General features: G+C 43.6%; 3 protein-coding genes across 7 annotated transcripts; 1 reads left to right on the top strand and 2 right to left on the bottom strand.

Moving 5' to 3' along the window:
- Positions 1 to 266: 266 nt before the first annotated feature.
- On the bottom strand, positions 267 to 11,787 carry scn1ba (sodium channel, voltage-gated, type I, beta a). The gene is made up of 6 exons (XM_040164766.2): positions 10,127 to 11,787; positions 3,913 to 4,079; positions 2,515 to 2,752; positions 1,842 to 1,983; positions 1,688 to 1,759; positions 267 to 1,409 (listed from the first exon to the last, which is right to left on the bottom strand). Exons 1-5 carry the CDS (start codon positions 10,176 to 10,178, stop codon positions 1,693 to 1,695), a joined length of 666 nt encoding a protein of 221 aa, XP_040020700.1. The 5' UTR covers positions 10,179 to 11,787; the 3' UTR covers positions 267 to 1,409; positions 1,688 to 1,692.
- A 1,058-nt stretch (positions 11,788 to 12,845) lies between these two features.
- On the bottom strand, positions 12,846 to 16,527 carry LOC144382907 (uncharacterized). 3 transcript variants are annotated; one of them, XR_013453647.1, is made up of 4 exons: positions 16,388 to 16,514; positions 14,375 to 14,719; positions 13,383 to 13,861; positions 12,846 to 13,243 (listed from the first exon to the last, which is right to left on the bottom strand). XR_013453647.1 is itself a non-coding variant. In XM_078094769.1 (4 exons), the coding sequence occupies exons 2-4, from the start codon at positions 14,649 to 14,651 to the stop codon at positions 13,122 to 13,124; spliced, it is 669 nt and encodes a 222-aa protein (XP_077950895.1). In that variant the 5' UTR covers positions 14,652 to 15,166; positions 16,388 to 16,527; the 3' UTR covers positions 12,846 to 13,121. The 3 variants fall into 3 exon arrangements, 2 of the variants coding, with proteins under 2 accessions (XP_077950895.1, XP_077950894.1); XM_078094769.1 differs by having other exon boundaries at positions 13,592 to 13,861; positions 14,375 to 15,166; positions 16,388 to 16,527; XM_078094768.1 differs by having other exon boundaries at positions 13,592 to 13,861; positions 16,388 to 16,524.
- Positions 16,528 to 16,806: 279 nt separating this feature from the next.
- On the top strand, positions 16,807 to 22,274 carry psmc4 (proteasome 26S subunit, ATPase 4). Of its 3 annotated transcripts, none has more exons than XM_078094752.1 (12): positions 16,807 to 17,053; positions 17,585 to 17,691; positions 18,314 to 18,412; positions 18,843 to 19,029; positions 19,426 to 19,572; positions 19,925 to 20,034; positions 20,523 to 20,616; positions 20,791 to 20,958; positions 21,123 to 21,199; positions 21,321 to 21,489; positions 21,624 to 21,679; positions 21,795 to 22,274. In XM_078094752.1, exons 2-12 carry the CDS (start codon positions 17,587 to 17,589, stop codon positions 21,906 to 21,908), a joined length of 1,326 nt encoding a protein of 441 aa, XP_077950878.1. In that variant the 5' UTR covers positions 16,807 to 17,053; positions 17,585 to 17,586; the 3' UTR covers positions 21,909 to 22,274. The 3 variants fall into 3 exon arrangements, with proteins under 3 accessions (XP_077950878.1, XP_040020697.1, XP_040020696.2); XM_040164763.2 differs by having other exon boundaries at positions 16,817 to 17,053; positions 17,585 to 17,748; XM_040164762.2 differs by lacking the exon at positions 16,807 to 17,053 and having other exon boundaries at positions 17,506 to 17,691.
- The last annotated feature ends 344 nt before the right edge of the window (positions 22,275 to 22,618 follow it).

The following is a 22,618-nucleotide window of genomic DNA, read 5'->3' as shown; positions in this document are numbered from 1 at the left end:
TTTTTTGAGCTTATGTTTCTCATCAGAATTACAGCCGGTTGAACAAATACAAATGTAAAAAAGTCAGCTAATTTTTCACTGTCAGATGGAGTAAAAGGCAACGATATTAAATTGAAGGTTTTATAACCCCAGTTTTTAATCGTTCATTCTCTAGATTTATGAATTTCTGCAGAGCAATGTTTCCTTTTGATGTCTGTACTTAATTTTCTTCGGGGAGAGACGTGTGAGTATCAACGTCCATGGAAAGAACTGAAGTTCGGACACCACCCGATTTACCATTTTATTCCAAAACAAATTCAACTGAGACATGACTTTTTTTTATTTAACCATAAGGCTTATTTCATTTTTCTTGTGTGTGGATGAAAAGCTCCATTCTGATGACTTCTCGGCTGATGCAGAAGAAATAGGGAGTGTTTGTCCGCTCTGCTGCCCTCTAGCGTTCACCCCAAAGAGAAGCAACAGCTGTTCCTTTACAACAAGGCTTCACCCACAGAGATCAGGACAATCAGCCCCTACGTTTCTACAGAGACAAACACTGAGATCGGTGTGGAATTAAGCTGGAGACAAATTCCGTTGAATGTGACACTTTTGGGTCTAAAATCTGTAAAAGACCATTTTCTTTTTTTGGTTTGCTCCACATTTGGTATCGGCCTGCAATGAATCTCACTGACACAGGAAGTTATCCGTTTCTTCCCCAGTCCAATACTTAACCCTGAAAAAAGAAAACATGACTGGCTACGTCATTTTTTCCTAATAGGTTCAACCACGAATTTGCAAAGGACTGCATGTTCCTTTTGCACGAGAGCCTCCAGAGACGAGCTAAACATTAAGTAGACTCAATAGTTGTTCCTCACATTCTAATGTACGCTTCAACAAAATGTGGAAGTTAAAAATTCCCCTTAGTACAGAGTGTTCTGCAGCTACGGCTGAAATGATGCTAATCTATTCTATGTTTTTATTTATAAGTAAACTGCTTTTTTTAATTTATTTTTTTTAGGCATTCTGCTAAATGTACATTTAAATGCTTCTTTCTAATAGTGTTAGATCATCAAAGAAAGAACATTTGCTGTCCAATTTTAAGCCTACAGCTCTTCAACAGTATGAGAACAAGAATAACCGGCGCGTGATGCGGGCCGTAATGAATAGCTGTTCTCCATGCACGCCGTGTGTGTAAATGTAGGCCCGTAATATTGATATGAGATTATCTGTGCGTATACACTAATGTACGGTTGGACCTCCACCCCCCTCCAGCACACAGTTCAGGCTTCTCCACATTTTAGTAGAAAGTAACTCAAAGAAAAGAGGAGTTTCCTCCTCGCTTTGGTCCGGCTTCTTTTTATTTCCCCACATCTGGAGAAGAGTGGGAACCTTACAATACCGGAGCCATCCATCTTCAATTCTTCCTCGACCTGAAGCGGGAACGAGAAATATGTAAATGCCAATGATGTAAAAGTCTGAAGGTGGAGGTTCCTAAGAGGTTGCTCCCTCCCCAAAGGTTAATGGTGTCATTGTTTTAAAGACATTCAATCCGCATTAACTCAACTATTTAAATTTGAGCTGCAATCTTTACACATCAACACTACATTCTGGTGATATATATACTTTTTATTTCATTTTGTTCCCTTTCAACACGGCACTAGTGGAGCTGTAAACACTCTGCACAAGAAACCGCTGTACTCGGACCCACCGGTTCTATTCTGCCACTTGTACTCCTGCAACGGGGTCCTTGCTTTCCGGCGCTACGGCTAAGTACTCCGCCCTGCAGGAGAGGAAACGAGACCAGAGAATCAAGTATCAGAGGGGGAGGGGGGGGGGGGGCAGTGTTTCATGGGGGTACTCACGCGCTCTCTCTCAGGGCCTCCTCCCCCGCCGCCGATATCTTCCTGTAGCAGTAAACCATCTCGATCACGAGCCACACCTGCAGCCCGACGATGGAGACGTACATCATCACCTCGGACAAGATGGAGGCCAGCCCCCTGGTGACTAGAGAGAGGGAGACGGGGGAGGGAGATGAGGTGAGACATGTCCTACCTGTCTGCCTATTTATATGGACTTATTCACCACAACAAAGATTGTACACCTTTTTTTTTTATAAACAAGTCAAACCCTTGTGTCCTGTAGTGTCGGCCTGTAAAAAAACACCTCCGGGCTTTGAACTTCGCAATAAAAGCACCAACTATAAATATAACCGGCATATACAATTAATATTCTTTCCAGAAAAATGAGCTCTAAACACCTATTATTACTTTTTGAGTTTAAGTCTAGATATCTACTTGTGTGCTGTGACCACGTGGCGGAAGCACAAGGACCCAAATGCAACATTTGCATAAAAACAATGGCTGCTCTTTTTGTACTCGCACACTTGTTATGAAGCAAAGATATATTTATTTAATGACTCCTGTTCCGTCCGTGTGACTTATGTAAGTTAAATAAAACGTTTTGTTCAGAAGTATTTGTCCGCTCAATGTTGCGCGGTGCTAACGAGCTAGCGCCTCAGCGGGTCGGGAATCTTACATTTGGGCACCACTTTCACCACGACGGTCTTATTGGACGAGGTTTGAAACTCAAAGTTGGAGTACTTGAGGGTGCGCTTGAAGATGCACTTGTACGTCCCGGTGTCGTTGAAGGTCACGTTGAGGATGACGATGGAGCCGTCCTGGAGGTCTTCGGTGTGATTGCTGCCGTTCCACTTCAGGCGATCGAAGAAACGCGGGTCGCTGATGGCGGGTTTTCCTTTCACGTAGCTGTACAGCTGGAAGAGAATCGCAGTGTGGGATTTCTTTGGAAAAGGAGTCCGGGTAGAAAATAGATGCTGAGCATTCTGCACAATGACGACCGGGGTTTCAGGCATAAGAGTGTTGGGAGGCGTACTGGTGCTTCTGTGAGTCGTAGTCTATTTGTTCTACAAGTTCTGCTTTGCATTGGCGCCGATTGGGCTGGCGACGTGTAGCAATACGTGCAATACGTCAGCAAGACCTCAGCAAACATCTCATGGAAAAAAAAAAAACAAAGCCAACAATGTTGGTCCATCTCTCAAAATCGGTTTCTCGTGAGGTTGTAAATCTTCAACCAGCTTTACTCAAACAGAAACAAATCAATCTAATGTTCACACATCCTGTGTGACTTTCTGGGATCTGGGATCTGACTAATGCTCTCTGGCTATTGGCCCCATTCATGTACCCAGTGTGAACAAATAAACCTAGAACACACAGACAGCAGCTGTAAAACAAATGTGTTGTTCCGTGTCGATCAATGTATATCCGTGACGCAAAGTTTGCATTTCACTCTTCTTGTTGCCCTCGAGCAAACAGACCGCCGGCCTCCACATCGACCGAGCCGCGTTGGCATCCTCACATTTACAGGTTGTAGAAGGCAGCAGAAGGCTAATGGGTGTTCTTCCTGCTACGGGGACGTAGCATCGCGGCCTCTTAGCGTCGCCTCGGGAGAGCTGCTTATTTCAGCAAAAGCACTCAGCCATTAAAAATGCAAGACTCTGCTCTCTCTCTCATGCTAAATGTCTCCCAGAAAATAAGAGAAATAACCCTGTTGTGATGGCTTGGTGCTAATTTGGTCATCGTCTTCATACGGACACACAATAACTTGTTAGGGAGGAAAGGCTATAATAACTTATTTCATTACGTAGACAAGTGGGTGTATTGGACCTTAAGATGTTCATTAACAAGCTTCTGAGGTGCTTCTAGACGGGAGCCAAACGAGTCAAAATGCACTAAATCAGCATCTTGTTTTGAAGAATACACGATACTATCGAGTACGAGAGAGAGAACTAGAGTACATTTTTTAGATTTCATATGAGTGACTTCAATCTTCTCATCTAACTTTCTGCAGGAAGGGGAGGGGGGATGCATGTCCCCACGCGCCTCGCTGCTCGCCTAAGCCGTGGTTACCACTCACATTGGTGAAGTTGTCTGCGTCCGAGGCCTTAAAGAACCACTCGACGTAGGCGGTGGCGGGCACCTCGCCCCTCATCTTGCAGGAGATGCAGCCCAGCGTGAAGGCTTCGTTGGCCACGGCCTCCGTGTTGGAGTCCACTTCCACGCAGGCCCCGCGGCACGGAGACGCTGCAGAGCGAGGGGAGCAAGAACAGGCGGTCAGAAAGCTGCCGCGTCACTTCGTTGCTCTTCCCAGGTCACAGGGTTCAGAGGTCAGAGCCCTGGGCGGGAAGAGGCTGATGCACTTTACAAAACAATTTTAGCTCCCGGGACTTTTGTATTTTTGGCGTGCTGGCTCCCAATGCTCATTGCATGCGAGAGTTTTTTTTGTGTATGTTTTTTTTTTTTTCTTGCATTTTTTTTTATTTCCCCTCATATCATCAGTTATATATTTATTCATTTATTTTATTATATAATTTATTAATTATTCTGATTTACATTTTGGGTGTTTTTTAATCAGTGAAACTGAGGGGAGATAAAGAGTTTGCAGTATGTGGTACTAGCTCTTTGCATTCTACCACTCAATAAATAAGCTAAATTCATATATAGAAGCGTGAGTCTATATATGCCTTCATCATCATCATGACACACACTTCGCATCGGCCCGGGAGTTACACACCTGTAACTCCAAATGTTTCTCTCTCACACTGCACCTTGCAGTTTCCACTGAGGCCTCAGCATGGCTCTCAGCCAATGCGCTCGCATTATTGTCAACTTTGATCTCTGGGGTGCGTTCGTTTCGAATTGCGACATGGAGGGAAGGGAGATGAGGGAGAGGAAACATAACGCTGATCAGATGAACTCAAGTCATTCAAAGTTTTGGGTGGGATTGACAGAGGCCGCACATCATCCGTGGCCTGATGTGTGCAACCGTACAAAAAATTGTATCTTTTACTCCCTCGGATCTAAATATCGCTGCACCGAGATTAAACTTTAAAAAGAATGATACACACTGCAGCAGCACACAGAGAGGAGGAAATGAGGAGAAAGTTAGCACAAGCTTCATGGGTAAAAAGCACAGGGGGAGATGGGGAAGCAGGAGGGAAGAAGCCTAAAGCCGACTGATGCACTGCAGAGAGAGAAGGGGGAGGGGAGAGAAAAAGGGGAAGGAATTGGAGAGAAAGTTAAGAACATTATGAACCGCAGGGCCTTTTAATAGATAACTCAAATTGTGTCTAAACAAGGGATTGAGCAGTGCGTTTCAAACCAAACAGAGCTGGACCGCACACGAGCCTGAATCCAGAGGCCCTATTGGACCTCACTAAGGTTTAACCTCTCAATTCACCTAAAAGCTGAAAAATATGAGCACATCCCACATCAGAAAATCATCAGAAAAATGATCAGAAAATGCTACATTCAGAAAAAACGTCTAATTCTGGATATTGTCATATTGTCTAATTGTGTTTTTGGTTGAGTTACTTAAGAAGCTTTCGACGTTGCCCTGGGCAACTGCAGCAGTGTGTATGTGTTGTATGTGTGTTGGTGGAGAATCACAGTCTATATGCCCGGGAGCTTTCCCAGATTTCTGCGCTTACTTTGATGAGTGCAATATTATAATCAACAAAGATGTCAAAAATGCAAAAAAAACATCAAAGTTGTAATCAGCCAGAATTTGCTTTTAAAGCAGCACCTCAAGGGAGGAAAATCCTGCATGTCTGGACCTGCAGAACAGGGTTGTGGAGTTTGGGGGGTTCTGGGAGGCGCTGAGGGAGTCTGGATTATGACCGACAGACGCGTATCAAACAGCATTTACAGATTCATGTCTTTCAGTTTAATCTCTGATCGAATTGGCTTGAATGAGGCTCGATTGTCCGCGTCAATTAGAGGCTGCCGTTAAAATGCACCAGCTGTCTGCGCTGCTGCTAATCCTCGGTCGCCAATAGAGGTCAACGAAAGTCATTCATCCCTTTATGACCCCGTGAAATCTCACTGGAAAGCATTTCTAAAACAAGCAATGCACATTTGCAACAGCGGACACCACCAAATCAACAGGCTTGAGTTTGACATTAACAAGCACATCGGCGTCCGCTGTGTAGAAAAGACAGGAAGGAAGAGACAGAAAGGCAAAAAGTCGTGGGACAGACACAGTAGCAACATATCGCATGCAGAGGAGCACAGGGGGACGGGGGGGACTGATATGTCACAGTGACTGATCTGACAAAAGGGGGCGAGACCTGGAACACAGACAGAAGAGACACATTAACAGACATAAATGAAAGAGGACGTCTGAAGACAGGGGAGAGTCCTTCATTCGTGGAACAGAAAGAATGAGGACAAAGAGGGACGGATGGATATGTGAGGCGGTGACCCCGGGGGGAGGCCAGATTGCACGAGGTGAGCACGGACGCCGCTGACTGAGACGGAGAAAGGACGCGGCGAGGGGGGGGACAGCGAGACACAGATGCAAGCAGACACAAAAGGAACTGCTCATCCAAAGTGCGGACGACACAGAGCCTCCGAACCGCCCTCAGCCACAACAGCAGGACACTCGCAGCATCACAGATGAAAATCTATTGCGTAATCTGTGGACCGAGGTTTGGGATTATGCAACGGTTATTCCCGAAATGGCAGATTAGGAGGGTTTTTTTCCCCCCTGACAGGGGGGCTGGAAGCCTAATGCCTCGGGTCATGTTAGTTGCTGAGGCCTACAGAGCAACAAAAAATACAAAACATAAAAAGTAAGTTAACGCTTTAGCTGCAGAAAGGAACGTCCGCCCACTGAAGTTAGCCAGTGTGCCATGTTGTTGTGAGCTATAGAAATACAAAAAGCATCAGGGGCTATTTGCTGAACTGGCTACAAAATAGAGAGAGAGACAGAGGGAGCAAGCGAGATCGGATAAGCGACAGGAAAAGAGATGAGCGAGGACAACATCTGTTTCCATGGCCGGATTAAAACACACGCAGACACGTAACCCGGGCGATGCCAAGCGGCCGTGACCTTTCCCTCGACTCCGACCGGGCGAGAGACTCTCCGCCGGTACAAGGAGGCCAACTGAAGTCTTTCATATTGCTCCGCAGAGCTGTCACAGTGTCTCTGCTGGCTCAAGTGACGGACCACTGGGTTTGTCAGTGGAGAACCAGCTCGAGGGGTCCCAGCATGCATTTCTCTCTCTGCAGCCGCTGCCCCATCGGTTCAACGGGAACCTTTTCTATTTTTTTTGGGGAGTTCTCTTACTACTGCGTAATATAAATACATCAAATATAAAATACTTTTAAATTTCTTAATATTAAAGACAAATATAACCTAAAATATGTTTAGAGAAAAACCCTATCCGCCCTCATGTCTTATGGATTTCATATTGGAATATTTCATTTCTAGCTTCCTGCTGATCTCACTCCTTCCTGTACAAGCTGTGTTCTCTGACGCGCAGGCGCAAAGGCTTTGAGCGCTGCATGTCCGAGGACACGCTGTTCCCTAAAATAGATCCCAATCTGGGATGAAGAATGGGACACAGTTCGTTCTCTTCTCAGCGAATCGTCGACACTGTCCTCCATTCAACTCGTTGACGCCAATGATGAACGCAGCGAGGCCCAAGTTCATGTTATAAGTTACACCCGAGGCCCCGAACAGCTGTAAGCACAAAGGGTGTAGCGGAGAAACTGTGAAAAAACTGCTCTGCAGACATTAATATTATGAGCTCTAGAAACAAAATGTTCAAAGTTGAAAATTCACGAATCTTGCCGTAAAAATTGTGCATAGCATTGAAATATTATTGCGTTGAAGGTTCATTTGGCTAACTTGTTAGCATTTCTAAGCTGTTTACACAGCTACATTAGCATTTAGCTGGAGCGATGATATTCACGCTTTCTCAGCTCTTATTTTGGTCTCCTCCAACTCCCTGGGGAAGATTCTTGTCTATTCAGCCTGTTAATACCCTGCACTTTGTTCACCTGAAAGTGGTGGTTTTGATTCCCATCTCCCCCCAACTATACGCTCTCCAGCAGCGTCAGTTTTGGACAGCGTGTCCGTCTCCAGTCTTTACATGCACCCAGTCTAAAATAAACAACAACGCAACCTTTTTATGAGATTTATGTCTCCACCAGACTGGTGAAACACACACGGATCACAGCAGCAAAGTAAAGTAAGTGGGTTTAATGCTAAACATAAATGTGCTAATGTACTATTATAGTAATCAAAAACAATAAATCTATGTGTGCGTGTGTGGGACAGTAGTTAGCAGCGTATCTCTCGTTGTCGATTTGAGTGTTCGAACGGATCTTTCATTAAAATAAATAAAGCCTGAAATAGATAAAAAAATTGGATGGAACCTCCCCAGTTTATTTTTTGCACGTTTTAAAAAACAAATTACGTTCAAAATGCTTTTAGGAATAAAATGTCACAATAAATAATACATTGGACATTGAATAATACATACGATGTGACTCCTCTGTAAAATAAACCACTTTTAGAAATATATATTCCACTCCAACTGAATGATAAGTGAAGCGAAAAAGCACAAAAATAAAAAATTGTACCAGTATGTGAAACATTATGTTCGTAGTGTCTCCTCTTAAGCAACAGCATCAAATCTCTTCTCCAGAAAACTCCTGAAGCTGAACTAGAATGAACCTAAGAGGGTTCGTTTATCCGTCTAGTAGCCGTGATCAGTTTACCTTCCAGCCGGCCACTTAAGACCAGGATTCACCTTCTCCGTAATGTGGTTATGGAGCTGTGCGGTGGTGTTGGAGTGGGGCGATGGAATGGGCGTCAATCCATACGACTCTTCGGGGGCAGGAGGTTGCCGGGGGGAGGGGGGTGCCAGGGGGAGGGAGTGCTGTTCTAACATCCTGTTTACTGGGGTCTGCTCTTACCATACGTTTCGTGCACGAAACCCTTTGCAGACTAAATGTCTCTCTGCAGCGAGCATCAGTTACACACCGGATGCTCTAATGGGAGGAGAGGAAACTTTCTCAGTTTCTGCTGCTTAATGGTTGCATTTTCTGGGGGCACCTTGAGCATCACAAAAGAAGTAAACCACAACTAGGTGTGCTTTACATTTCACAGCCGTCGCCAAAATACCAAATCAGATGGCGCGTGTCACAATAGAGACGTCTGTGCGAATTCTTCCAGAAGCTTCTTGAATTCCATTGTTTACTGTGTGTTCCGTTCTTCTGTGCTTGAGGAGATTCCATCCAATTTCACGCATGGTCTTACATTCTCATCCTCCCAGATGTGCATCACCATCAGTCCTTAACTAACCCGCCGCCTCCTCAACCAGACTGTCTGTTTGTGTCACTCCAGCTTTATGTAACCTCTCCGTGTCGACCTGCTCTCCCGGATAAACTGCCAAAGAAATAACTACATCCCTTTTATTGCTAATATTTTTCCCAGAAGCTGTGTTGTGGTTTGGAGCGTTGTCGTCACAGAGTGTGAGACAAAGAGCAGCTGGCTGCGCTGATGAGTGCTCCGTAAATCTCTCTTTTAATGCATTGCTTCCTTTTTGTGCTCAACTTTAAATCACAGCGCTTAAAATCAGATCATCTGTGGCGACAACATGCCAAATTAAAAAAAGCGCTTGGCAGGCAATGTGTGGAATTAAAGATGTGAAATAGATATATACATATTAAGGATGAACCCGGTTTGTACAAAATCAAAGCATTTAAAGAAAAAGAGTTTGTTTCAGCAGTCAATTTAATCTTATCATTTTACATTTATTCTTCTTTTAAACTATTAGTCGATTAATTGATTAGTCGAGCCAAAGAGAGAAACTATTCTGATAATTGTTGACGCACCTAATGTTCTCTGATTTCAGCTTCTCCAATGAGAGAAGATGCTGCTTTTCATCTATTTTGCATCACTCTTACGTGAATGGATTTGAGCTGTTGTTCGGATGCATTTAGGAATCTTGGAACTATTATTTAGGAACTAAAACATCGATAGTGACTATTGTTCGAGAACAATAACGACTGTGATCGTGTGTGTGCACCACAAGGCCTCACCTTATTACTTTACCATAAAAAACTCAAACAGCTGGGCCTGTGGGCAATCCAGCCCCCGCCCAAAAAACAACGACATACAGACGGAGCCAACATCAGACAACAGGAAACACCTGTACCAGAGGAACAAACTGCCAGTGAATGGGATGGAGGCACAGGTGGGGAAGGGGGGAGGGGGGGAGGGGGATTGAAGGTCGGCTCACGCCGTCGCCGTGGAAACGCAGCCGTAAACCACTCACCTTGTAGCGCCAGGAGGGCCAGAGATAGCAGCAGCTCCAGGACTGCAGACATCCTGACAGAAGAACAGAGACTGCCGGCGGCTCCCGGCGTTGTCAAAAAACACACCCGGCAAACGCACACACACACACACACACACACACACACACAAACACAAGCACACTTCAGAAAGGGAGACACAACTCGGATCTAGACAGCAGCTATTCCAGCTTGGTGGTCAAATCCTCTACGATGCCAAAGATGTCCCCACTAGCATTACAGGTGTGGGAGGTGAGAGGAGAGGAGACTCATGGTGCTTTGGGTGTGGGCCACTCGGGGGTCTTCCTCTTCTTCTCAAGGAGCTGGTTCGAGGCGTGGGGGATTCTTCTTCTTGCTTATCTGGTCTCCAGCACAGTGGAAAGCGTTTTCCCCTGCCGCCCTCAGGATCCGAATCACTCCGTCCAGCCTCTGAGTGTGCGAGAGTTCCCAGAGGGACGGATCACTCCGTCTCAGATTTCTGCCTTTTTGTCCGCACCAAAGGGGCCTTTGTTCGACTATTTACCCATTAGCCTGTTGAGCTCCACAATGTGCACCAGATAACGCCAGGACACTGACAAACCATCGGCCGATGGACGGCAGTGTTGGCGATTATCCACGTAGGCCAGCAGAAGACGTCTGGTCAGAAATCTGTGCTGAAGACGGAAGACGCAGCATGTGAGGGACGCGTGCTGCAGTTAAAAGGTCTATTACCGCGTAAATGAATAATGCATGTGTGAACATTCAGCTGCACTTTTCCCCTTATGTGCGACTATGCATAAGGACAGAAAGAAGGGACGTTGCTTAGTGGATCCACAGCCTGTGTGGGATGAATGGAAGCATCTTCCCGCTCGTCTCCACCTCGCTCTGACTTTGGAAGAAGCTGCAACTATCCCCCTATTTTCAGCAGTTGTATTAAGAGTTATTGCTCTCTTTCTACAGTCCACATTGCAGAGGTACAACTACATATCTCTCATCATGCAAAGTCAGTTTACTCCTGCCGGGTTTGCTCATGTAGCAGCCCTGCTGCCCATGCGGGTCACCGGTGCATGACTCCAGTCTGGAGTGCGCCGTTCTGACGCGCTGTTGCGCAATAGCGTGTTGACGCAAGAAACTAGAAATTTGAAACTGTGAAGTTGGTAAAAAGAAAATCCTGTCGGTCCTAAAAAAAATAATTCAAAACGCATAAACGCAGCAAAGCGCTTTTTTTTTGCGTTGTGTGCGTTTTCCCCCGTCACGTCTTGATCCGTATTCAGGGGCCGTCTGGTCCTGATTGACGGCTCAGAGGATGACGGCTTCCATCCCGCGTCGGGCTGTCAAACGATGGAGGAAACTCACGCCGGGGACCATCGCGCATTTAAGGATCAGCGGACGGACCAAAAAAGGCATAAACAACTCGTACTTCTTGTTGCTCCTTAAGAGTCGCGCGTCTGGAAGGTCGGTTCCGAGACGCGCGTGTTCCTCCTGGAGAACGACAAAAAGGAAAAACAGTAATCTCGAGAGATGACGCCGTGTGTCAGTCTTTGGTCGGGTTGAAGGCTGCAGGGAGGCTGAAGGGGGTGCATATGGGGGGGAGGAGGAGCGAGGGTGTGATGCGTCGCTGGAGAAGGATGGAGAAAGAAGAGGAGGAGGAGGATGACGGGGAAGCGTAGAGCCGTTGTTATGGCAACAGGGTTTCATGTGACGCGTTCATTGCTTCCAGAAACCACCACGTGTTGGCAAAGAGAAAAACAGGTGGACTTGAGAATCATCTGATGTGAAGAGTTTCACGTTAAACACATTGAATCAAAAAAAGGAAGGTTAGAGTTGAATATGTTATTCAAGGTTGTACCAAAGGTCCATGTGGAAAAGATTTTTACATTAACAATATCAACGATTTAAAATATAAACAACAACATTGTTTATGAGATGAGAAGCAGGGCAGCGGAAAGAAACACCTGCAATAAATCCTCCCTCCATCAAGATTTCATTGTCCAGGTCTTTTGTTGATTTCATTACAGCTTTTCATAATTGTATTTCATACTAGAATATTCGACGTTGTAAACTTTTTAATTGAATAAACAGTCACTTTTATTAAAATGCTGTTAATGAAACCAGGGCTTTATATTTTGTCATTTTAGTCCCTGATTAGTAAACGTCTTTGTAATACAATAGTTATTGTCCATCTATCCATCTACTCTCTCTCTCTCTCTCTCTCTCTCTCTCTCTCTCTCTCCCTATATATAAATATATATTATTGACATTATAGGGTTTCTTATTTACTCACCCTGTTTTTTCCATCTGACACTTCAACTGACAAACAACAGGTTTTCAACCCTCTTTTCACTGCTTTCTGTCTTAGTCATTATCACACACATAAAAGAGCACGTGCACGTGTGACATAACTACAGGTGCACTGACTCGCTCTCTGACTCAGTGAGGGGAATCAGTCCAGTCAGTGCGTGTGTGTGTGTGTGTGTGTGTGTGTGTGTGTGTGTGTGTGCCCACGTCACCATGCCAGCAGTGAGGATTATTGTGCTGATTGCATCCTTGTCCTTGCTCTGACAAATGCATCCGTTCTGTGTGTCTGTCTGTGCGACCAGGTCTGTCCAGAATAAATGCAATGTGCCCGTTGATACTCTGCCTGCAGTATAGACAGTGTACATGGTGGACGTGTAATTAGGAAAATGCGTGTTATTTTCCCTAAATACGTGAACAGTGTTTTGTGGCTTTCTTTAATCCGGAAACACCCACTTTAAAATAAATCATTATATTGCTTCCTTTAATGCATTTTTCGCACGATATTACCCAACTGTACAGGTTCGAGACAACTGCACTTTGGCAGGTTGTGCCCCTGAATTAAGATGCCGCCATGTCAATACTTGACGGAGCAGGATAAGTTATACATTCAGTAAACAGTATTTACATTCTAAGTGCTCCCCTTTTTTAACCAGACCCGATTCTCCCCGTCTATGAAGATGCCTCAGGCGGAGTCTTTCCATTTCAGCCAGATGTTGGCAAACATCTGCACACCAGCAGGGCAGCTACGAGGCTCAGCAGGATGACGATGGGCACCAGGAGGAGAGACACGTACAGGAACCAGGGCTCTGGAAACGCACCTCGCCCTGACGAGACACAAAAGCACCCATATAAAGCGCCTGAGATTACAGAATGTCGCCTTCTCTTTGCATCGCTAGATTCCGCGAGGTCTACAAATGTCTTTTTGTGATGTGTGTGACACATTTTTCCTTTGAGCAGACTCACCCGATGAACCGTCGCCATCAACTCCAGCCATTAATAAGAAAAATGGCAAACGGGTGTTATTGAAATTCCTGTTCAAAGAAGCCTTGAAATAAAACACTCTGTTGTTTTAACGCTCCAAGCTTCTAGTTAGAAGAGGACACTTCTAAGTAAAGAGACTACTCATGGCGTCTTTTGTCTTATTTTATCATCTTCGGTTCAAAGATCCTTACCAGGTGGAGGCTGGTGGAAGATACTTTTGGTTATGAGATCCCGGTTCAGGCGCAGCTCACACACATATTCTCCATGGATGCTCAGGGGGACGGTCTCGCTGAGGGTGACGAAGGGAGGGGCCCTTTCCGCGTATCCCCGAGCAGAGGCGTTGGATCGGAGTCGGTCTCCGTTTTGAGAAATGGACAAAACTAATCTGGGGTCGTCGGTCACGTTCACCTCGCAGCGGAGCAGAGAGACATTGTGAGCGGTGGAGTTAAATATCATGTTGTCTGGAAGAGAGGCAGGGAGATACTCAGGTGTGAAACACACACTCGCGCGCACACACACACACACACACACGCTTCTGCATTGACGGTTCTGTCTGATTTCATTAAATTCTTAATTTAGAGCCGCCATCTGGTGTGCTCGTGTTCACATGTACAAGGAATCTGGATTCTAATACGGACTAGTTTATCCTCATCCTTTCCTTTTAGTGTATGGCTAAAAATATCATATCAACTGTAACTATCAGCGGAATTTAACCATTTTTTATCATTTTAATTTAAGTTAGAAATATCAGTTCATTCTCTTAATCACTGCACTCAGGCTTCTATATCTCGTCTTCTTCACTCATATTGCATTAAAATAAAGGCCAGAAATGGATCTTTTGTTAGAGCTAAAGCAAAGGAACGTAAATGATCATTTAAATAATATATTCATATGGGCCCATGTGTATCATCGACACTACAAACATCATGCGTATCGTCAATGCTGTCTAAACAACCCAAAACGTTTGTATTCACCATAAACGTTGAGCAAAGTTGCGTTTCCCCTCATCCTGAAGCTCCTGCGGCTCTGTGTGGTGATGGAGAGTTTGCACAGGTACGTCCCGCTGTCTTCCCACCGGACATCCTTCAAGACCACGGACTTGTTAGAAGTATTCCGACTTTTGTCCACCAAGTCGACTCGCCCTTTGTATTTCTTAGAGGGGGTCCACAGTCTGGAATGGTTCCGCTCCCAGTACAGAACCGGCCGGCCCACCATTGTCTCATCGGGGGAGAGATGGAGAAAACACGGCATCGGGACGTTGTCACCCAGAGCAGCAGTGATCACAGGAGGCTGGACCACCGTGACCAGGCAGCGAGTTCCTAGAAAACAGGTTTCCCGTCACAAGTCTGCCTTCATCTTCTTGTTGGTGACTTGGAGTCATGCGTCTGCGGCGTTGTTTGTTTATATCCTGTTAGCTTTTTACTTCTGCCGATTGCATATCCTCTTCATGCATAAAAATTGTGTTAATTTATGGACAACTGAACGTGGCTAAATATCGCTAACTTCGGTTTGCCATAGGGATTATAATCTACAATAATCCAAAACCCCTTTGTCTTGTTGTGCAATGCTGTCTTCCTGGTGGGCCTACAAACAGATGTTTTCCTCAGCCGTCTGTATAGAGAACTATTTGGATTTCTGGTCATTTAGGGTCACCTACGTTCTATATTTCAGATTAACTGAGCATTGCACCTGTGAGATGCATGTAGCGGTAAAAACATTCTGTAAACAATTGTCTTGTGCTAAAAGCCAGGTTGCAGTGGTTGATCCTGAGATGGAGAGAGATAGAAAGATTTAGGGTTTGCAGCTGTGTTTGGGGAAGGGGCTCATCTTGCTCTCACGGACATTCAATCAGAGGAGCATTGTGTGTTACCCTCAGCTTCACCTGAGTTCTTATCTCAACTTGATTTGTGGCTTCTCGAAACTGGCGCTAAGAACTGTCTTCAAGTGTGTAAAAACGCAGCGTTTTTACTGCTCGGGGACGCCATTACACAGAACGCTGGAATACGTGCTGGTGTGTTGGACCTCCTGCTTGCAAGCAATAGTTAGAGCCAGATATCTGCGGAGAATTGCTCATGTAATCTTTTTCTCTTCTAAATAAATGTTAACTTTTTGACTTTAATTGATCAACGTGTGGCGATCCTTCTCATCAACCAACTCAGGGGGATCAGAGATCCTGACATGACCTAATTTGGACAAACAATGACCCAAAATGATGTACAGTGGAAATAAATGTACATGGATTTTTAACTTCCGCCGTAGATATGTGAGGCAATGATTTATTTACAAATAGTGGACGAATGAAAATAAAAAAGAGAAAGAGAAAGATTCACATGTTCAGCGATTAAGCTCCAACCTTTCTCCCTTGACTGACTAGTAAGAGAATTCTAATATCAGCTTTTGCTTTTGTTCAAGCTGGTTGGACATTTGTGTCTACTGTGAATGTTGGTTTCAGATTTCAGTTGAATTTTGCGGTCATTTTTGGTCAATTGCAAGATATTAACCCCAAACCTGTGAATGAAAGAGGTCACATGGCAACTTGTTTTATACTTCTATATTTATGTTGGCACAGAGTTGCTGCACGACCTTGGAATATTTTAACAAAACGTTTTGAAATCTTTTAAAGGAAGACAAAACCTTTGATAGAAAGACATTAAGGATATGGACTGTATATTCAGGCATCTGAATTTAGCGTACGCACAACTTCCTCTAATCTTCTTCAGTCTTCTCCTCTACATTTACGATCTTAACCAACAAATATGACGTAAATTATTCATTTTTTTTGAATGGCGGTTGAGAGTGAACATATTGTACATCTGTGTCAATACCACAGCAAGGAAACCACAAAAGAAAGGTTGGAAATGCAAAAATTATACCAGATCACATACCGGAAAAAACAGCAACCGTCTCTACTGGAGATCGGATTTGAGAAATAAAACACACATTTGTCATTAAGAAATATTAAATATCTGTCAATAAAAGAACTGTACCTGTGATCATAAAGCAAAAAAAGATCTGCTGTGTCCATCTCCATCTCGTCAATATGTGATGCATCTCGGACAACGTGATCTCTTAAACATGCCGATGTGAAGGTACGACTTTAGCTCCTCTGAGTGCAGACAGATGAAGCATATGAAGGCGTGTGACACGCCACTCCCTCAGAGGTAGGAAGATGTTCTGATCTTCTGACGCCTTTAAAATGTCACTCAGTACAAACATGGAATTTCCTAACTTGTCCAAAGCATTTAAATGAATTAGGGATTAAGTTGGGTTTAGGGTTTGTGTTTGAAAATGAAAGCACAGTAACAGGAAGCGGTTTGAAGAAAATAGGGACATTTTTTTGTTACATTAATTTTGTATCGTGAAATACACATTGGAAAAAGATATCTCCACTCAGGGTCTTGTTGCTTGCTAGTCGTAGAGATTACTACTACATCTCATTATCATTATCTTCATCAGCTGAGGAAGTTGGCTCAACTTCATGAAACTTCAAGCGCTTCTTGTTCCTGCTTTTGTAAATGTATGGAACATGATGGTCAGTTCTTCATCTTTGAAACAGAATTAATCATGATTCACGCTCAAGGATTCATTTATAATAATCTTCAATTTTTATAACAAACAGGAAAAATAAGCTCAGCCTTGAACGGAAACTGTGGGTAAGCCACACTGTAAAAGTTGTGAAGACCACCTCTGCAAAAACAGATCACAGCTTACTGTGTGCACACTTGCACAGGCATCGAATTTCTGGACTTCTGTAAGACCTTTTGTAGTCAGGATGCGTCATTTTGTGGAAATCAGAAGAATTATATACAATTGATACTTGGAATTTATTGTATAATTTTTAGATTTTATTTAAAGTGGGAGAATGCTTCTCAGTCAGTAAACCAGTAGTAATATGATCTGTAAATCTAAGGGGATGGGAGTTATCCAAACATGGTAAAACCACATAACGGATGAAAAAAGTGTAAAATTTAAAATGAGCAGGCTGTTTTGTGCAGGAATGTATCTCACACTTTTCAAAGTGATTTAGATCCAAAGTAATTACAAAGTGTATGTTTCTATTGTTTTTATGTATTTTATAAGACCAATTTCGACGATATGTACATTTTCAAAAATCGTTGAGCACAGTATTTGTAATGTTGTCGCTTATCATTGTGTAAGCATAAAAATAATACCCTCAAACCCAGACATGAACTCCATTACCCATAAAGCCCCTCTGCCAGCGTATGACGTCATAACGTCAGACGGGAGATATTTCAACATGGAGGATATCGTAGCTGTGGAAAAGAGCCCGGTATGATTTAGTGAGATTGTTTCCCGGTTTTCCTCCTTAAGTTATCGAGTTTTTCTGGTAGGCCTTCGTGAATTTAAGTGTTTTAGTAGCACTGTTGTTGGGTGTTTGTCTCAGTATTTGACCGTTTGTTAGCGCCGCAACGTAAACCTGCCAATTCATTCTCTCTTCTTTTTAACGTTAGTTGCAATGTCATGCAAGTTAGCTGCTAGCGTTAGCCCTGCTATTGTTGAGCTTGAGAGAATTGATTTGTTGCGACGACGATGGGTTTTTATAAAGCTATACATAACGCAAATATATGTGAGGTTGTGTTATTATTTGCCGCGGTGTCGCAAAAGGCTTTAAATCATCTGGTTTTGCGTTTACGAACACTTAAAGTAAGCTAGCGGGTGATGAGCTAACGGACGTTAGCTAAGCTAGTGTTTGTCTTTGATAGGTGTAAAGTAATAACACAGCTTACAGATTCTATACGGTTTGATTCTCAAATGCAGTCTTATGTTCCTGAGCTGATTCTAGTCTTTACCATTTAAAACATCTTGTCGTTGCGTGAAGTAGAGTAAACTATCTTCGTTTGTTGTGTTATGGTAAATGTAATAGTTTCTACTGATGCTTTTACCCCTAACAGGACGAGATGCCTGCAATTCTGACCTCCAGACCCCAGACAGGTCTTTCTTTCCTGGCACCAGAACCAGAAGATATTGAGGATCTTTACAGCAGATACAAGGTACATTTGTGTTTAGTGACTAATTCTGCTGCCTACCAGAAGAAAATGCGATGTGTTTCATTTGGTATGACTTTCACAGAATTTTTCACATGCTGTAAATATGGACTTGGACAGGCCAATGCTAGTTTACCATCCTAAGTAATGATCAATGACAGATTACATGTCAGACCGTGTAACATTCTCTTTAGATCTAGGCTATTGTCGTGCACACAGTGTTTTAAAGTAATCTTGTATTTCTCTCTTTACTGTTATTTTACCCCAAAGTTTGTTTCCAAATCTTTTTTCTTGTTTTTAATGATTCTTTGGCTATTCCTTCTTTACAAGCTACTGATTTTGGTCGACAATCTCCAGCCAACCGGTGTATTGCGCCTTTTTCTCCAGCAGGCTCTTACCCTTCCTTCCTTCTTTCCTTATTGTTGTGCGTTCGTAGAAGCTGCAACAGGAGCTGGAGTTCCTGGAGGTGCAGGAGGAGTACATCAAAGATGAACAGAAGAACTTAAAGAAAGAGTTCCTCCATGCCCAGGAGGAGGTGAAGAGGATACAGAGCATCCCGCTCGTCATTGGCCAGTTCCTGGAAGCCGTTGACCAGAACACAGCTATTGTTGGCTCCACTACAGGTAACATTTAAAATAATATATATATATATATATATATATATATATATATATATATATTCTGCTATTATTGGTTTAAACATTGACTGTTAAAATACTGACAGGAAATCAATGCATCATAACCAGTATGTTAAATTCTAAGGGGGTACTTTCCGTACTGATGGAACAGTCAAATTCTTACTAGAATCTAGATGCATTAATAACAAAATATTATCTGTTAAAGAACACAAAAACTGTTTGACAGAAAAGGCGGATTATTGAAAATGAATGAAATGGCAAATGATGCATAGATGGCATGTATTTGAATTTTTTTGAATGAATCATTCAGTGTGAAGTACATGTAATGAGTTTTGTGTCGGTTCTTTTCCTTTTTCTTATTCTTCCCTTTTCTGTTCTCAGGGTCCAACTACTATGTCCGCATCCTGAGCACCATCGACAGAGAGCTGCTGAAGCCCAACGCCTCAGTGGCTTTGCACAAGCACAGCAACGCTCTGGTGGATGTGCTCCCCCCTGAAGCCGACAGCAGCATCATGATGCTGACGTCGGGTAACTTTCTCCCAGAGGTTTTCTGGTTCAGTTTAATTGCTCTTCAACAAAGACTACTGTAGTCTGATGGAGATTATCCTCCCGTGTTACAGAAGATTTTACTATCAGCCGTCAAAATTGCTAAATTCTTAAAAATAGATCGATGTAATATTCTTGAAGCTGCTAAAGGTGCGATTCGTACTCTGTAGCCACATGTAACACAAATAAGCGTCAGCATTTAAGGTCTACTACAATCTAAACGCAACACTAAATGGTAGACAATGCACCTTTTCGTATGGAAGAGGTTGTGTATCTTGTATGAAGTCAACTGTTTGAATCGCAAACATAACTTTCCTTCTTGCCGTGCTTCCAGACCAAAAGCCAGATGTGATGTATGCCGACATCGGTGGTATGGACATCCAGAAGCAGGAAGTTCGAGAAGCTGTCGAGCTGCCATTGACACACTTTGAGCTTTACAAACAGGTCAGATAGTCACACGTTTTTACCAGCCTGATCTCCAAAACCTGTTCGGAAAAATGTCTTGAACATACAAATTCGTAGTGATACCTACTAAATAAATATGGATTGCAACTGATGACGTCACCCTATTCAAAGTGAATGGGGACCTGCACCCCGTAAACACATTTCGTGAAGTCTAACGATGTAAAATAAATGTGTTATGATTGCATTTTTAACGAGAAATCAATGTTAAATTGTAAGAATAGACTACTAACCCTAACCCCCTCAAAACCCCCCCGACGTTCACTCAAGAATCCAACATGGTCCGCCATGTTGTTCACTCAAGGGGCGTGGTTAACCACCGCCAGTTCGTATGTATTGTTACGAATTTGTATGTTCAAGATTTTCGTATACATTTTTACGAACAGGTTTTGGAGATCACGTTGGTTTTTACAGTTAACCTTCTTTGAGTAAGTGAAATCCATATTAACATTTCCTATTTGTTTTCTCAGATTGGCATTGACCCACCCAGGGGTGTCCTTATGTACGGACCTCCTGGTTGTGGTAAGACCATGTTGGCCAAGGCTGTTGCTCACCACACTACGGGTAAGTAGTCGATCCATTTGCACCCGCCACCCCGAAGCTGTAAACCTCTGAAACACCCATCATGTTTTCTGTCAAAGTAAACCAAAAGCATGTATAACGACAGAGACACTGTCCTTGTTATGGAATACTGATGAGGACAATCCACAATGAATCAAAAATGAACTCTGTCCCCAGCGGCGTTCATCCGTGTGGTTGGCTCCGAGTTTGTTCAGAAGTATCTGGGTGAAGGCCCTCGGATGGTGCGTGACGTCTTCCGGCTGGCGAAGGAAAATGCCCCCGCCATCATCTTCATCGATGAGATCGACGCCATCGCCACGAAGCGTTTCGATGCACAGACTGGAGGTACGGACACGTGTGACTCACACGCAGACTTCATGGATACAAAGCTACCTTTTGTTCGCTGGGTGTTTTTATGAGGGATAAATGGCACGCTTGTTTTTCATTACTGGGGTCAAGATTCAGATAATGCAAACAAACAAACAAAATCCACTTGTTTCTTTCTGCAGCCGATAGGGAGGTGCAGAGAATCTTACTTGAGCTGCTAAATCAAATGGACGGCTTTGACCAAAACGTCAACGTAAAGGTGAGCTTAGTCCAGCTGTCATGGAAAGCGTTAGATGGTATTTGAGCTTTGCACTCACTCCATTAATTCTTAGCTTAACCAAGCGCTGAAGGCAGTGTTTGATGCTGTGTTGTATCTGTAGGTGATCATGGCCACCAACAGAGCAGACACGCTGGACCCGGCTCTGCTACGTCCTGGTCGTCTGGACAGAAAGATCGAGTTCCCCCTGCCCGACCGCAGGCAGAAACGTCTCGTTTTCACCACAATCACCAGTAAAATGAATCTGTCCGAGGAGGTCGACCTGGAGGACTGTATCCTTTGGTTCAACAGCGTTTAGTGGGGTGGTTTGTATCATTGTGTATGTGCCATCATCATTCCCATATTGTTTTTGTAAATACAGCTTATTTTGGCATTGATGGAGCGTTTGGCCTTAACTGATGCACAGATGTTGCCAGACCAGACAAGATCTCTGGAGCCGATATCAACTCTATCTGCCAAGAGGTGAGATGGAGCTTTATTCATCAGATGAGTGCAAAATTAAAATGAAATCTTTTACTTTGTTAGAATAGATAAATATATATTTGATTTTTGTTTATTTCCGCCCCTGCTGTCTCAGGCTGGCATGTTGGCAGTGCGTGAGAACAGGTATATCGTCCTGGCCAAAGACTTCGAAAAAGCTTACAAGACTGTCATCAAAAAGGACGAGCAGGAGCATGAGTTCTACAAGTAGAGAAAGAATGCTTCTTGAGGCTGAAATATTAAATAAAATGCCCAGACACACCTTTTTGTTATCCATTTACGTTTGTGTGACTATCTACACTGTGTCGTATGAGCATTTGTGGTCCCCGACACTGGCATTGATTTTGGGATTAATTCCCCCCACTGCAACACGAGGCCCAACGACAGATCAGACCCGTCTGCTAATGGAACACACACTGCTTTGTGAGGGAGTGCTTTTTGTGCAGGCACTCTATTGGCTCCTAACAATATCTGGCCCTGACTGCAGCAAGGATAGAACGTTTTTATCTATGTGTACTCACTTAAAAAGACATGACAAAAAAATCTATTAAAGATGTTTTCCATAAAGAATAATAAATGGTGTTTTTTTCCCCTTTTTTTAAAACAAGGCTTCTAATTTTAAGAAAACATCTTGTCTGTTAAATATTTTAAGTAGACGTGCAACAAGTGTTTGTGTGTAGTCTAATAATGCTTGTCCTTTGTTATCAACACTACTTCTGCATTGTTCAGTAGTTGCCCCTTAAGGGTGCAATTGACAACTTTTTCATGAATAAAGTAAGCCTGATGTTTTCTTTACCAAATATGAAACATGCCTCACACGCGCACACACACTCTAACATGCTATCTGCAGGTGTCCCATTCAAACAAACTTGCTCAAGATTCATTTAAAGGCTGGTTGTATTAAGGGCCGAGAGACAGCGG

Source organism: Gasterosteus aculeatus, chromosome 20 (genome assembly GCF_964276395.1).
Source record: "Gasterosteus aculeatus chromosome 20, fGasAcu3.hap1.1, whole genome shotgun sequence".
NCBI classification, from domain to species: Eukaryota; Metazoa; Chordata; class Actinopteri; order Perciformes; family Gasterosteidae; genus Gasterosteus; species Gasterosteus aculeatus.
The sequence above is the reverse complement of the archived record's forward strand: the minus strand, read 5'-3'. Positions and strand labels throughout refer to the sequence as shown.